Source organism: Protopterus annectens, chromosome 4.part0 (genome assembly GCF_019279795.1).
Source record: "Protopterus annectens isolate FY-2018-M chromosome 4.part0, PAN1.0, whole genome shotgun sequence".
NCBI lineage: Eukaryota > Metazoa > Chordata > Ceratodontiformes > Protopteridae > Protopterus > Protopterus annectens.
Window position 1 is genome coordinate 260,668,012 of NC_056733.1, and position 16,818 is coordinate 260,684,829.

At 41.5% G+C, this 16,818-nt stretch overlaps 1 protein-coding gene across 2 annotated transcripts in view; it reads right to left on the reverse strand.

Annotated features, from left to right (window-relative positions):
• RNFT2 (ring finger protein, transmembrane 2) overlaps positions 1-16,818 on the reverse strand; it is a 926,866-nt gene that overhangs the window by 755,582 nt on the left and 154,466 nt on the right. For both annotated transcript variants that reach the window (XM_044068253.1, XM_044068252.1), the window contains exon 4: positions 13,406-13,482. In XM_044068253.1, the coding sequence (XP_043924188.1) occupies positions 13,406-13,482 (77 nt within the window). The remainder of the gene's footprint in view (positions 1-13,405; positions 13,483-16,818) is intronic.

Below are 16,818 nucleotides of genomic sequence, written 5' to 3' on the forward strand. Positions count from 1 at the left end.
ATTGGCCTAAGGGCCTAAGTAAGCCTAGCCAACAAGGTTCCCTGGCTTACGCCACCCAAGAAAGTTAATTTCCTGTGCCCCTATCAAGCAGAGCCACAGAAGTGATCCCCAGGGTGTATTTCCTATTTCCCATCAGTTAACTGTTTTAGAGTGCTACTGCTTTAGTTTTGCTTGTTTGTTGATTTTGCACTTTAAATCATTTAAAGGTCCCTAATATGGGAAATTGCCTTATCAAGGTAATTTGGTTAAGTTGTTTTGTGGTTGCATTACAATTTCAAGCAATCTCGTTTTTACATTAAGAGAAGTGGGACAGCCCATCTAGTGGCAGTAGGTGGTGGTTTGGTCTATATGAGTGGGGAGCCCATAAGAAAGAATAACCATAACGATAGATGTCCAATAGAAACTTGAGTTGCACTGCCGAAGATATCGAAGGAACCAAAACCAAAATGAAAGAAAAGACTTTGATGATCACCATGGCCTTCCAATAAAAACTGTAAAACTTTTTAATGAATAAAGTCTAAAACCATAAACATGCGAGAAACATATAAACCGATAAGCGCTTTCAGCTAGACAAGCCTTCTTCATTAACGATCTGATTATTTGGTTTAGTTGCCTGTGGACATCTAAAGTATGGAGGACCCTCTCACTAGAGTTATGGGAAGAAAGTAAAAAGGTAAGCAAGTGTATGGACTGATTTAGAGATAGGTCATTGACTACCTTAGGCATAAATGAGGAGTTTGTGTGCAGGGAGACCCTGTCTTTGTGGAAGACCAGAAAAAGTGGAGATACCATAAGAGCCTGTAGCTCAGTCACTCATCTGGCTGAAGTTAAGGATATGAGTAACAAAATTTTCCAGAAGCAGTACTGAAGAGAAGCTGAGGAAGTTCAACTGAAGGGTGGGAGAGTCAGCTTTTCCAAAACAAAGTTAAGTTCCCAGGAAGGCAGAACAGGTTTCCTGGGAGGCCTAATGTGTAGGACAACTTTATGAAATTGTTTAGCCTCAAATCTGCTAGCTAATGGTGGAGATAGAGGCAGACAGGCAGATATGGCTGACATATGAGTTTTACTGAACAGTAAGCCAAGCCAGTGTTGAGCAATTCACACAAATAATTCAAAACCAGGCGAATTTCCACTGTTAATGGATCCTGTCTACTTTTCAAACACCAGATTGAAAATCTCTTCCATTTTGCTAAGTAAGATTTTCTGATATTTGGTTTCCTGGCCTCCTACAGGTCTGTGAGCACGTCCTCAGAGAATAGGTGACTGAAAGGGATTAGTACTATCACCCATAGGGGTAACTGAAGAGTCACCAAGTCGGGATGGATGAGGGTCCCTTTGTCTTGTGTGAGCAGGTCCACTCTGTGAGGTAATGTGTAGTGATTGCCCATGGCTAAATGCAAGTGGACTTGGCCAAAAAGGAGTCACCATCAAGATTTTTAGATCATCCTGCTGAATTTTGGACAGGACTTCTGGTATGAGAGGAAGGAGAGGGTATGGATACAGAAACATCTCCTTCCAAGAGAAAGAAAGAGCATCCACTTTCCAGACCAGAGGATGGGACTCTCTGGAACAAAACTGTGGAAATTGTCTGTTCATGGGGGAGGCAAAAAGGTTGTTTTGAGGAATACCCCACTGGTGGACAATGTCTAGAAACACATCCCTTTGAAGCACCCATTCATGGGATGGTGTTTGGGACCTACTCAGGTGATCTGCCATACAATACTGAAAGGATGGGATGTACACTGCCTGAAGGGTTACCTGGAATTTTACTGCCAGCTCCCAAGCCCGAAGAGCCAATCTGCATAATAGATAGAATTCCCCCCCCCCTTGTTTGTTCGCATACCACAGGACCCACAGGACCGTCATATTGTCTGTGAACAGCTTTGGAGGTCCTGGTTGGAATAAGGGGTGGAAGGTCTGCATGGCCAATAGCACTTCCCTCATCTCCCTTACACTATGTTCCTTCAACAAACGAGATCTCTTGTACTTTCATGTGGCCAAAAGTTGCTACACAACCTATGTCTGAGGTGTCTGTGCAGATCTGTTGAGGAGGAGCAAGAGTGTGCAGGGTAGTCCTGGGTTGAATGACACTTGATATATCTACCACTGAAGCTTCCTCTTCAAACAAGTGATATGGGGGATGGAGATTTCTAAGGGGTGTTGGTATTACATCCAAACTGATTTTAGATAGCCAAACTCCACATGAGAAAATGTCAATGCTAAGGGAAACATACGAATGTTGAATGCTATGAGGCCTAAGACCCTGAGGAACTCTCTGGCTGTAATGTGGTAAACTAGTAGAATGTATTGGAAGTAAGAGAGGAGGTCATTTACCTTTTGTGGTGGAAGAGAGACCCTCATAAGATCTGTTTGTATCTCGCATCCCAGAAAAAAATGGTCCTGTGACAGAGTGAAAACTGATTTCTTTAAGCTTACGGTGACCCCCAGATTTTGTAGAAGATTGATGGTAATGGCAATATTTTGTTCCAATTTCTCAGTGGAGGTGGCTAGAAGGAGAAAGTCATCCAGATACAGAAAGATGTGTATTCCCTGAAGTATGCAATGGGTAATCATGGGAACACGGCATTTGGTGAAGATCCTTGGTGTGGCAGAAAGCCCAAAGGGCAAGGCACATAAATGAAAATGCCATGATGACACAGAGAAGCATAAAATCTTCCTGTAGCTGGGGTTGCTGGGAATGTGCACATATGCATCTCTGATATACAGGGTAATCATAAAGGCTTGAGGTAGAATGAATAGGCACAGAGTCTGGAGGGTCAGCATGCAGAAAGTGGGTACTCTTCGGAAGGTATTGAGATGGGACAGGTCAAGGATAGGTCTCCAGGCATCTTCCTCCCAGGGCACCAGGAACAACCTGGAATAAAATCCTTTGCCTATTTGGTTTTTGGGGACACTCTGGATGGTCTTTTGGTTCAATAATTCTAACAGAACCTCTGGGAAAAGGGCAAGTTGTTCCCTGGGAGGTTGAGGGATGCCCCTGAAGGAGGGTAGTTGATCCCATACCATGAAGTACCCTTTCTGAACAATTCAGAGGACCTGGGCATCTTGAGTTATGCTTTTCCAGGCTTGTAGGAATAGGGGGCAGGTGCTGGGAAAGTGGGATATGGCTGGAGGGGCAAAGCAGTCAGAGAGAGGATGGCTTGCCTGGAAAGGGCCACTTAGGTGGCGGAGTTGCCAGTGAGGCCCTAGGCTGTTGTGGTCTCCTGTCACTCTTTTTTTGTTTGTAGGTTGTTTGTGTGTGATGGGAATGTCTACGCAAAAATACAAGCATTGCAGGGTAATTACTTTGGAATTTGGGTACTGGGGAAACAAAAATATGTTTCAATTCCTGTAGTTCCTTACCCTTTTCCTGCAATGATTTAAAATGTTTAGCAGCTGCAGGTCCAAACAAAGCTGAATTGTCCAGAGGAGCATCCATAAGTTTGGCTTTTATGTCCTCAGGTAAGGGCTGAAGTCTTAGCCAAGAAAAACTTTTTATCACGGAACCAGAGGCAACTGCTCTGGCAGAAGACTCTGCAGCATCATAGCTGCATTTTATGGTGTGACATACTAGTTGAGAAGAAGCACCAAGCAAGGAAGTAGCCAAAGTTTTATTTTCTGTGTCAAGTAAGCCTGCAATTACCTGTGAAAGTTGGAACATACGTTTTAAAGTGAATTTGGTTATATGTGTTTGGTAATTTATGACCCTGAATGCTGGAGTGGCAAAAGTGTATACTTTTTTGCCTGGTCTATCCAGGACCCTGCTGTCCTTATCAGATGATAAGAGGGTAGTGGAAGGCAGCAATTCTGATGGCTTGTCAGAAGCCACAGAAATTACAGAAGGGCCTGCAGAAGGACATCTGAAGAGAAATGTGTAGTCCTCTGTAGAAGTGGTTTGGCTTTTCGAGGGCAGGTGGCTGGGAATCCGGTGCCTGTGAAGCTGAGGCAAAAGCATCAAGAAAAGCAGGCAAGACAGGAGGGATAGCTGATGGGCTAGGTGAGTCCACCTGTAATAGCTTGTATTATTTTTTTTGTACTTCACATACTTAGGTGTTATCCAATTTAAAGTGGTCTCTCATCTTAGCTAGGGTCTCTGCAAAGGACAGGCCTTCCACTGGAGAGTCTGTTCCATTTGATTCTGTTTCTGGGGAGGCATAGTCCAGGGGAGAAGGGATATGAGAAGAGTAAGCAAGGGATTAATCCCCCGAAGAAGCTTCTTCTGCCAATGTATCCTCTTCCCTAGGTCTTTTAAGTGGACAGACAGTACTGGGTGGTGGGGCAATAAAACCTGGAGGAGGCCTAAGTGACATAAGGGCATTGAAAAGACCCTGAGTAAATTGCTGCCAATTGCTAGCAGGTTCCTTTGGTGGAGACAAATGTTTGTTTTTTTGTTTCTTTTTTTCCATGCAGGTCGGCTTTATGTAGGGTAGGAGGGCCCAATGCAGGCCTACATTCGATCAAGTCAGAAGCTACCTTTTTCCTAACAAGGATCTGTGGTATCCCCTTAGGGTCTTCCATAATCATGAGCTGTAGTTCGCTTCAGACATCCAGCATGGATGCCTGCTCAGCCTCTGTGGATATGCTAATGCTCGGATCCAAGGTGGCCTGGACGTCAGGCTCAGCCTGCGGATCTGAACTGTTAACTGGGCATGTCTCCAAACTGTCCTCTGCCTCAAGAGAGATGCTGGTATCCAGAGGCACAGCAGAAGGTTCAGGGCTTTGCTTTTTGGCCTTCCTCTTCAAAATCAACTCATCTTTGGGCCTCAAATATCCCTCCATAGTGCTTTTTGCTAATAGCTTTAAGTGCTGATTCTCGAGGTAGATAGCTAGGGAGGATAATCTACTCCTTAAAGTCTTTGGAACAAACGCCTGACAAATAGAGCAGTTTTTGTGGTTGTGGCTTGGGCCCAGGCAGAAGAAGGACTGGAAGTGGCTATTCTTGTGTGGAATTTGTCATCCACATTCACACTTACCCCTTTTGGAAGACATGAACCCTAACCAAAGGCAGTAGCTAAAGTCAAAAAATCTCCCAGTGAAGCACTTATCTAAATTTTGAAGAATCACAAATGATTCAGAGTCAGACCATACATTGGAATCTGGCATTCGGATCTGGCGGCAAAGAAGTTCTGAGGATGGTGCATGCATACATAATTTTTACAGACATCCAATCGCAGCCTACATGTGACGTACCATGCAACCTACAGTAGTGAAGTCTTTTGTATACTGGCTGACGTTGGGTCACCTATGGCGGAGAACTCCTTCATGTTATGAATACTGCAACAGAAAAGAAAAGAACATCTATCATTATTGTAAGATTTTAAACAACTATTCTTTCTTATGGGTTCCCCACTCATATAGACCAGACCACCATCTACTGCCACTAAATTGACTGTCCCACTCCTCTTAATGTAAAAACACAGAAGAGATTGCTTGAGATTGTAATGCAACCACAAAACAACTTAAATTATCTGAACAAGGCGATTTTCAAGTATTAGGTAGCTTTAAATGATTTAAAGTGCAAAATTAACAAATCAGAAAAAAATAAAGCAGTAGCACCCTAAAACAGTTAACTAAAGTAGAAAACAATAAAATACATTGCTCATCTGCCAAGAATGCAGCAGGATTAATTCAGAACCCTCTCAGATTGAAGGAAGGGTGCCGAGCCGATGGAAGCTCTGGGACAATCAGCAGGATACAGGTTGAAATTTGACACATTTGCTTGCCGCTGCTTACCATGCAGCAGTGATTAGTAGTGTCTTTTATAGATGCAAACACTTAGAAATCAAATTTTGCCTATAAAACCACATCTGAAAATATGCCAGCAACTTGATGAGTGTCGAGCAGCTACTTTACCTATTGAGTAGCACAGATCAGCTAGTTTGCATGTTGAGGAGCACTGTCCCTTGAATTTAGTATTACATAATTTAGTCTAGTCTCTAGCCATGGAATCACCCTTAATCAGCCCACTATTAACCTCTTGTACTCTGCACCCTTGTATCTCACCCAATAAAGGACCCAACATCATGGATATGCACTTTCTCAATGTCTCCACAATTTGATGGATATGAATATATAGAGCCAATGTAACAATTGTCAGATGTTCACTGACAGCCATTTAATCCCCCACCCTCCCAAAAAAAATACAGTATGTGAGATATGTATAAACGCAATGTCTCTTGGAGGCAAAATACTTGTGTACAAATACTCACAATAAATATCGGGTGGTCAGAAACGCACAAAAAGTACACACCCACATAGACCTACTTATGCTGAGGCAATTAAATATAATCTTCCCAATCCAAAGACCTCCCAGACATTCCACATGCAAAAATTATCCTTAGCAAACCCAAAAGCACTCAACAGAAATAATGCCTAACACTGCACATACAGCCACACCTAGTGTAGCCTCAACTACCAAGCCCATAAGGCAAGCCAATACACTACCCAGGACTCTAGTTATAAGAGACTCCATTGTATGGCATACTGATGCTCCATTCACCAGGCTGAACTAGGAAGAAATAATGGTCAGTTGCCTATCAGGAGCCAGGATCCACCAAGTTAAACTTGCAGTCAAGTCACTGCACCACAGGTACCAGTATGATTCAGTCATAGTCTATGCAGGTTTAAAATACTTAAGATCTACCTGCCTAGACTATAAGAACAGAGATATTATGGAGCTTTCAGACTATATGCCACAGGCTGGCATATGCCTAGCATTGGGCAGCATTCTACCTTTACAAAGGATGGTGCCACAATACAAACACAAGACTTTACTAACTGGTTTACTTTTTGGTGTTATTCTAAGAGAATACAATATTAGTCAGCATGATGGTCTGCACCTGTCCCCTCTATGCTTCTGAATGTTGGTTAAAACACTGTCCTCCCCCATAAAGAGTTTTTTAAGCTATGCCAAACTGATGAACCTTCCAACATAGCAAAATCTACCAAAGGAAATCTAAAAGTATTGTTGCTCAATGACAGGAGTCTAAACACTAAGCTCCACTCCCTCCAAGCTCTCTTCACCTTTGGGAATGCGGACAACTGCGCAGTTACCAAGACATGGTTTACAGCTGCAGAGCAATGCAAGGCTTCAGGGTTTTCCACACATTTAGACTAGCAACTGCACAGACAGGGAGTAAAGGTGGAGGTGTATCGATCTGCGTCGGTAGCAAGCATATCTCTGTGTGGGTTAAACAGGATGATGCATTGAAACCTCCTCCAAGTCTATATTACCACAGATAAAGTCTAATACATATCCTAGCAAGCTATAGGTCACCCAGATGTCCCTCTCACCGGGTTGGATAAGGAAAAGGTCACAGCCAGCTGTCTGTCAGGTGCCAGCATCTGCCACATCACACACGTACTCAAGTATCTCAACAACAGGCACTGTTATGACTTCCTCATAGTCCATGTTGATGTGAATGACTTGAGACGTACCTCACTAAACTATATGAACAGAGACATGACTGAGCACTCTGACTATGTGTCTCAGGCAGGAATGTCCCTAGCCTTAAACAGCATTTTACCTTCGCTTAGGATGACACCTCAATACAAAAAAAAAAAATACTGACTTCAACAATTGGCTTAGTTTCTAGTGTCATTCAAAGGGGATCCAGTATCCATCAGCCTCGGATGACATGGTCGATAGATCTCAATGCTTTGCCACAGATGGTCTTCATCTGTCACCCCTGGGATTTTGGTTACTGGCTAAGACTCTTGCCATCCCTATAGTGCCTTTTTAGGCAATGTCACAAGAACAAAATTCCTGACATAAAAATACTCTCTAAAAACAACCTCAGGGTTATGCTGTTAAATGCTAGGAGCCTGAACCAGAAACTGCACTCACTGGAAGCAGTCCTCACCCTGAAAAATGCTGACATTTGTGCAGTCACTGAGAGCTGGTTTAAGGCTGCAGAGAGCATCCCAGGTATACCAGGTTAGGTTTCCTTCCACACATTCAGACCACAAACAGAAGACATCAAAACTAAAGGAGGCAGTGTATCAACATTCATTAAAGAAAAATATATCTCTAGATTGGTTAAACAGCATGATTCCCTTGAATTACTTTAGGTGGAATTGACTGTAGAAGATCCCTCTTTAGGTCACTGCTAGCTAAAGGACCCCCTCCATGAATCAGGACATCCACTCAGCCTACTTGGATCTACTGGAGTCAATCAAGATACAAACACCCTGGTTCTGGGTGACTTTAATTACCCATCCATAGACTGGGTAAATTATGTGTTCTAAGTCGCTTGCCCAAAGGTTCCTGGACTTCATTAACTCCAATGCTCTGAACCAGCTGGCTGACACATCCAAAAAGAGCTCAAACATCCTGGACCTACTGCTCATCAAAATGGGGGACCGCTGCACCACCCCCAGTCTGTGGCCAACCCTGGTGAGATCTGACCACAAAGAAGTCTCACTAGAAGTAACTATAACACAAGACCCCCCCCCCCCAGCAACAACTAGACTAAAAAGCTTCTCTAAGGCCAATTACAACCTCTTACGTGATGGCATAAACAGCTTCATAGTCCCTCCCCCCACTGTCCCTCCCCCCACTGATGGAACAGACACCTATGTTGAGTTATACACCAATGCTTTATACGAGCACCTGTACAATTGTATTGACTCTACTATACCTGACAGAACCAAAGCAAGATCTTCAGGGCAAAACAAACCTGCCTGGTGGACAACTGCCATTAATAGGCTACACAACAGGACAAAGAAATTGCTGTCTAAGAGTAGGAAAGAACGGTCTCAAAACTGGAAACACTCCCTCCTCAACTTAAACAAGCAAATAAGACTCCTTGTGAAGTCTTCCAAAGCTAACTATGAATACAAATTAGCTTCCCTAACTAAGGATAACCACAAGACATTCTTTAATTAAATCCGTAACCTCAAAGGTAAGGCCCATACTTGTGCTGAACTCATAGTTAATGGTACTACATATATGGAACCTGTAGATATAGCAGACCTGCTGGCTGACAGGTCAAGTGAAAACTTCACTCCCCTGTCCCCGACACATATACCCCAAAGCATCCTTAACACCTGTCCCACACCTAGTATCTCTGAGGAGTAGGTCTTAAATGCCCTCTCCAAGGCCAAAAACACAGCCTCTATGGGACCAGACAACATCCCAGGCTGTGTTCTACATGGGTTAAAACAGGAATTAGCATCACCACTGGGCACACTTTTCAATCACAGCCTAAGCACTGGCTTCATCACAGAGGAATGGAAAACAGCTACTGTCATCCCTTTGCACAAAGGGGGTACATCCACAGACCCTGGGAACTACAGACCCATTAGCCTGACCAGCTTTAACTGCAAGGCCATGGAACAAATCATCATAGACCTTATTAACAAAGATATAGGAAATCTCCAAATGTTCAACCCCACCCAGTTTGGCTTTATCAAGGAGAGATCGTGCCTGTTAAACTTGGTGGACTTCTTGCGGATAGTCACCAACGCCCTAGACCAGGGCAAATCTGTGCTTACAGCCTACATAGACTTAGCCAAGGACTTTGACACAATCTTCCACTCAGGCATCACTGATAAACTCACCCATCTGGGTATCAAGCCATACACTGTCAGGTGTGTTACAAACTGTCTCACTGATAGAACTCATACAGTCAAAAACAGAAGACTCTACCTCCTCCAGCAGACCCGTAACCAGTGGCATTCCACAGGGATCGGTTCTGGGATCCCTACTATTTGGAATATACTTCTCCAAAATACAGGCTAAAACTAAAGGACTGTGGCTGACAAAGTCTGATGATGACTGCAAACTGGGAGTGATCCTTAAAACCCCTAGAGATGTCAACATCCTACAAGAAGATCTTACGCACACTAATGAGTGGTACCAAAGTCATGGTCTTAAACCTAATAAAAAAAATGCATTATCATCCCCTTCAGCAAGGGTGATGTTCCTGCAAGCTACCACATCAATAGCAATACCCTAAGCACACAGTCAGTGGTAAGAGATCTGGGCACACAGGTTGATTGCAACCTTAACTTCGATCACCATGTCTCCACAGTGGTAAGAGGGGCATTTTATATTGCTCATCTCATAAGTAAGGGCATTGCCTCCAGAAAAAAAGAGATTATAAGCCCCCGTACTCTTCCCTCATCAGGCCAATAATACAGTACAATGTTCTCTTTGGTATGTTCCTTTCCAAACACCTACAGCAACTGGACAGACCACAAAGGTTCCTTACAAAGAAAATTCAGGGTCTTCAAGATCTGTCTTATGCGGAAAGACTGAAATCATTGTCACTTTACTCTGTGTCATACTGACTGCTCAGAGGTGACCTGTGCCTTGCGTACAGAGCAATCTCTGACCCAGCTTTAATGGAAATGCTGCACATTCGCAAGTCAAATGGCACAGGGGTCATTCTCTCAAAGGACCTTAACTTGATATGTAATATCTTGCTGGAGAAACAGATTTGTCTCACAGAGGTTGCTCCACTTTTGGAACAAGCTTCCTATTCATGTTAAACAAAGCCCCTCCTTGGACCTACTTAAGCATAATTTGGATGACTGGATGGGTAACTGGAAATTCACCATGGGGATTCCACCGGTGTCCCTCTTGGACAGGGGCAATAGTTGCTGACTTTAATGTCTGCTTCAACCAGACACTCTTGGGAACATGGGCTGAACTTGACTAGGCTTGTAAGGGCCCTGGGGCTGTTAGCCTAGTAATCTCCTATGATCCTATGTCCCATGAAACATATGTCTCAGACCTACTGGAGACACTCACCATTCAACCAAAAACCAGACACATGGGGGGAGGGCTTTAATTTTCCCTCTATAAACTGGGAATCGTATAAAACCCCATATTTGCAGGTGCAGGGATTCCTAGACTTTGTAAACACAAATACCCTGGAACAGTTAGTGTATATGCCTACTAGAGGTACAAACACATTTGGCTTGGCACTCACAAATATGGCAGAATGCTACTCCCCCTCCAGTGTCATATCCTCTCATGTAAGGTCAGACCGCAAAGCAGTCTCCTTCAAAATAAGAATCAATTCTGTAACCTCAGCAAACCCTGTAACAGTTAGAGACTACTCCAAGGCAAACTACCTTTTATTAAGTCTTCACTCATCAACATTTCAAGCCCCTCCAAACCCATGTAACACAGCAGCCTATGCGGAATTATTCACAGAAGCTCTGTACCACCATGTCAATGACTGCAGAGAGGCTGCTGTACCTACCAGAAGCCCAAAACTAATTAAAAAAGCAACCCACCCTAGTAGAATCCAAAATTAAACAGGTTGTACAACAAAAGAAAAAAATGCCATAGTTAAAATTAGGAAATGTAACAGCAAAAAAATATTAAAAACTCTCCCATCAAATGGGATAGGCAACTAAGAGGACTAACTAAATCCAACAAAACCAAATTCTGAGGTAAAGATAGTGCCCCAATCCAAGGACAACCATTAGGCTTTCCTTAGCTATGTCTGAAACCTCAAAGACAGCACACAGTGTGAAGAACTGCTGGTAAATAGAGCCACTTTCATGGAACCAGGAGATTTAGCAAATCTTCTTGCTGACAAATTCAGCCCCAACTTTATCTCCCTCTCACTCCCCAGCGGACAGCCAGGAAATACCATCTAGCATAATCCCTCCAACTATCAGTAAGGTACAGGTCTTAGATACACTGGCTATGGCTAAGAATACAGATTCGATGGGCCATGATAATATCCCAAGATGTCTCCTAAACAGCCTTAATATGACCTGTCAGGGCCACTGGTGTCACTGTTCAACCACAGCCTCCACAAAGGCTTTGTGCCACATGAATAGAAGACTTCAACTGTCATCTCTCTACACAAGGGCAGACCATCAACAGATCTGTGAACTACAGACCAATTAGTATGACTATTCTGACTTGCAAAGCCATGGAAAGAATTATCATGGAAATGAGTAACTAACACAGAAAACCTTCAGATACTGGACCCAACCCAGTTTGGTTTCGTCAAAGGCAGGCTTTGCCTACTGAACCTGGAGGACTTTTTGAGAAGGACTCCAAGGCAATGGATGAGGGCAAAACAGAATATACTGCCTATTTTGACCTAGCTAAGGCATTTAATACAATAACCAACTAGAGCATTGTAAACAAGCTTGCAGAATTAGACATAAACCCCTACATAACTCACTGGACAGCCAGCTGGCTCAGAGACAGGACCCAGGAAGTTAGGATTGGAGAGACCACCTCCACAAATAGGACGATCACCAATGGACTGCCCCAGGGCTCTGTTATTGTGTGCTCCACTTTAGCAGATGCCAAGCTCAAGGGCCTCTGGCTTTCCAAGTTTTCAGATGATTGCAGGCTATGAGCAATCATACACTCCCCCGATTCCCCAAGATAATAACATATTACAGGAAGGTCTAACCCAGACAAATTACTGCTGCCAAAGCCATGACTTAAAACTCAATGCCAAGAAATGCATAGAAGCAACTTTTTGGAAGTCGGCCACCCAGGGGAATCTACTTCATTGATAAAACACTCCTAAAGGTAGATACAGTAGTCAGAGACTTGGAGAGTCATGTTGATAGTAACCTGGCTTTTAACCAATATGTGCCTAAGGCTGTAAAAAAAAATCATTCCATGTCACTCAACTTGTAAGTAAGAGCATGGCATCTAGGTGCAGGAAAGCCATCTTGCCACTGTACTCACCCATCATCAGACCCACCACTGAGTATAACACCCTCTTCGGTATGTACCTGGCCAAGCACATGCAACAACTGCAATGTCCACAGAGGTGCTTCATCAAAATAATGCAGGGCATAGGCACACTGTCCTGTGCAGATCACCTCAAAGCCGTACTTCTACATTCTCATTTCCTACATACTGCTGAGTGGCGATCTATGCCTGGCATACAAGGTATCCTTGAATCCTACTCTGATGAACCTTTTGCATAGCTGCAAAATGAGCAGCAACAAATTCTACTTGCAACTTGAGTAGGACATGTTAGAGGGATAGGTATGTATCACAGAGAATACCTTTTCTCAGGAATAGGCTTCTCATCTGCCCTGTGAAACAGAGCCTTTCCCTGTCCCTATTCAAGTGCAACCTGGACCGGTGGATGGAAAATCAGAAATTGATTCTGGTCTGACACCTATATGTCTGATGGATACAGGCAGCCATTAAATAATGCCCTAACTAAAATACCTCTTAAAATAACTTCTAAGGCACAAAATAATTTGTGGGATACATTTGGGGTGCATGGCTAAGTTTAAAAAGGCCCCAGTGATCATTAGCCTAGTATACACCTATGAACTTATGTGCAACCACAACGATTATACACTGGCAACAGGACATCAGAGAAAGGGTGCTGGAAAACAAAGAGGAAAATGGGGGTCTATAAGTAACGGTATGCATGCATATACATATTAAGAAACAAACCCTTAGAGACACTTGATGCTTCAGAGTTGAGTTGGCGTATGCAAAAGTACTTGCCATTCCAATGCATACTGCAATACCTGCAGGACAAAGAAACAGAAACAAATATAAGCAGAAGAAAAACAATAAAAGCCCATCCAAGGTGTATTCTACAACTGTAACCTATTACAAAGTGAGATTAATGTAAGCTGTCTAACAGAGGTTTAGTCTGTTTCACAAATTCATACCAAAAACACTAAACTCAATTATCTGTCTGTCATGACAACTACACTGGTTATGCTATGCGTATTTAAGTACTTTACTTTCTAGATACTTAAGATAACTTTGTGACAAACATATATGAAACTAATGAAGTGGGAAACAGATTAAAAAATGATGGAATTTCAAGTCAGTATAAAATGGCACTGCAAACACATCTTGAAAGACAGGCCTAGCACTGTCTGTTTATTTAATCTTATAATAAACAATGCATAGAAACTGTTCCAAAGAAGCTTTTTCTGTCATGACCCAGGTGTACAAAAAGGACAACAAAAGACTGACAAGCAAACAGCAGAAAAATACAGAATATGTATATAAATTACAGTAAAACAGAAAGGCTGCAAAACAGTACTCGGGCATTGCTTCCTGCAGCCCAGGGTTTGATTCGCTCAGCCTCCATTTGCTTACTGTTTGACTCTAAACAAGTCACTTAACTAGACAGCACTCCCAGGTCACCCCTTAAAAGGGATACTTGTGCACAGTAGGCTTACCCAGTTAACAAAAAATAAATAAATAAATAATACTAAATGGCAAAACAAGTAAAAATGTTTGTAGAAGATTCTTACACCATTTTGCAGCTAATAGTAGAAAAGGGAACTAGAACTACTACATCACAGAACAGAAGCTGAGTATTTGTTAAACTAATACAGTATCAGAGTGGTTTACTGAGAATATACAAACATACAAGACAGAAGCAGTTTAATTTGCAAAAAACATTTAGGATATGATGATGCTTTCTGTTTCAAGACATCTGTTCCACAATGAAATAAATAACAGTATATTCATCTTCCAAGCTGCTACAACACTAATTTTGAAAATATTACTGAAAATGTCTATAGTAGAATTACAGACTCCTTAAGCAGAATGAATTGTTAAGTTGTGATAGTAGGTTCTGAGGAAGTCTGTATGATAACAGATGAAAGCGCTTAACCCTACGGATCATTCATGCAAAACTTCATGTAAAATCTACGTATTTTTTATGTATTAAACTTTTTCCTGTTCGAGCTGCACCGTACTTCATTCTGCTTAAGGAGTCTGTAATTCTTCTGTTTGGTGGATTCTACGGTAGTTTGTCTATAATAGAATTAACTGATGTTGGTTGTAATTGATCTCCCACAGACTAAAGTTCTGCTAAACTGAAAAAAAAAAAAGAAAACAGGCAAAAAATTATATAGCAAAAATAATATTCCTATAAAATCTAAACTGTCAAGATTTTTTTTTAATACAACGTACATTCTTAGGCAGCTAAGCAATACCTCAAAAGATTGCAGCTACTCACTATATCAACATTAGTAGCTAGTCAAATGGTGAGCTGGTTTGGGGAAGGCTTGGGATGTACAGGCGCTACCCAGAAATAAGAATAGATAAATACTTCTCCCTTTAACAGATCTCTTCACATGTCCTAGAACTGTAGAATTGTCGTATCCTTTTTGCTATGTTTCTCTCTTCCAACTCCTGTGACGACTGGGCCCCAACTCCTGTTATTTCAGTCTTTCCCCATTCCTTCCCTGCATCTTCCATTATTTCTCTCCATTGGCCTATGTTACTTTCGAGTTGATATGACCGAGTTTTTGGAAACTCGAAAATTCATATGGTCAAAACCATATAACTGAGTTTCCGAAAACTCAAAAAAAAAAAAAAAATGAAAAAATCTATGTTTTTGCAGGTGGCAAGCCCCCTTGCACCCCCCCCCCCAGCCCCTGCAAATTATATGCACCTATTCTGAGATAGCACTACAGTGCAGAAAAGGGTAAATTTCCCTTTGAAGTAGTTCTATGTAGATTGTGGTCCAGTGCAGAATCGGGGAATTTACCCTTTTCCACACTGTAGTGCGATTTCAAAGTTGGTATGTATAATTTGCAGAGGGTGTAGGGGGAGGTGCAAGGGGGCTTGCCCCCCTGCAAAAATGTAGATTTGCTTTTTTCTTTCATTTTGAGTTTTTGGAAACTCGATCATATGATCTCTACCATATGAATTTCGAGTTTCCGAAAACCTGATGAAGTCAAATAAACATGACACTTTCATACTCATCAAATTTTACTCCCACTATATTAATTTCTTTTCTAGTATAATATATGTCATTCATTTTCTTAACATCATCAAACTCCTTAAATTTCAATTAATTTAACTGTAACCTCACTTTTTTAACAATTTTTCAATCCTTTCCACAATCTCACCCATCCATTGTTTTTAGCCAGAATGACCAAATCATCTGCATATGATCTCCCATCTTACTTCTGTCATGCTACAAGTGTACATCTGTATTAGTGCATTCATCGCCAATATTAAAAAGACATATACTCAAGGGATATCCTTCTTTAACTCTTTTATTAATCCTTATTTTTTTCCCATCCATCCATGTACCATAACTTTAATCCAGGATTTTTCAAAACACATTCTTATTATAGTCACTATTTTTCCCCAGTGCCATATACCTCTAATACCTTCCACATTGCCTCATGGCTCATTCTGTCAAATGTTTTGCTACAATTTCACCTCTTTGTTTTATTTCAAAATCATATCTACCACTTATTTTACTACTACCAGCATTTCTTTCACCTCTTTGCCCTTTACACCAAAAACCTTATCCCTATAACTTTATCCAATATTTCCTGTACTCTTTTTGCATTACTTTCATAAAAAATATAATCTGTATTTCCTAGTATTATTGGCCTCCATTTTATCTTTTATTTCATCTTTTTTCTATATAAACGTAATCATCCCACCATATAACGCTTCTTTTTATACCCTTCTTAGACTACTCAATCTGTATTTGAAAATTCTTTGTTTTTCAGTTTCATCCATTCCTTTATAATAACCATAACTTACTCCATCCAGTCCTGATGCCATCTTTCCCCTTACAGTTTTCACATTTTGCCATTTAAATTTTCTCTTCGAAATGTTTCTTAATATTTCTAGATATCATTTTCGCCTTCCATTTTTTTCATCTCATACTTCTTCTTTTCATACATTATACTTACAATTTTTAACCATCTACATCATTTCTTCCTATTTATATTATCTTCTTTGTCTAATATTGAATCCATCCTCCCTTCTCTTGTTTTGACTTATTTCCCTAAAAAGGCAAGACTTCCTGTTTTTTTTTTTATCATTTTGGGCTATATGTCATTATCTTCACAACCACTCTTTTTTTCTTA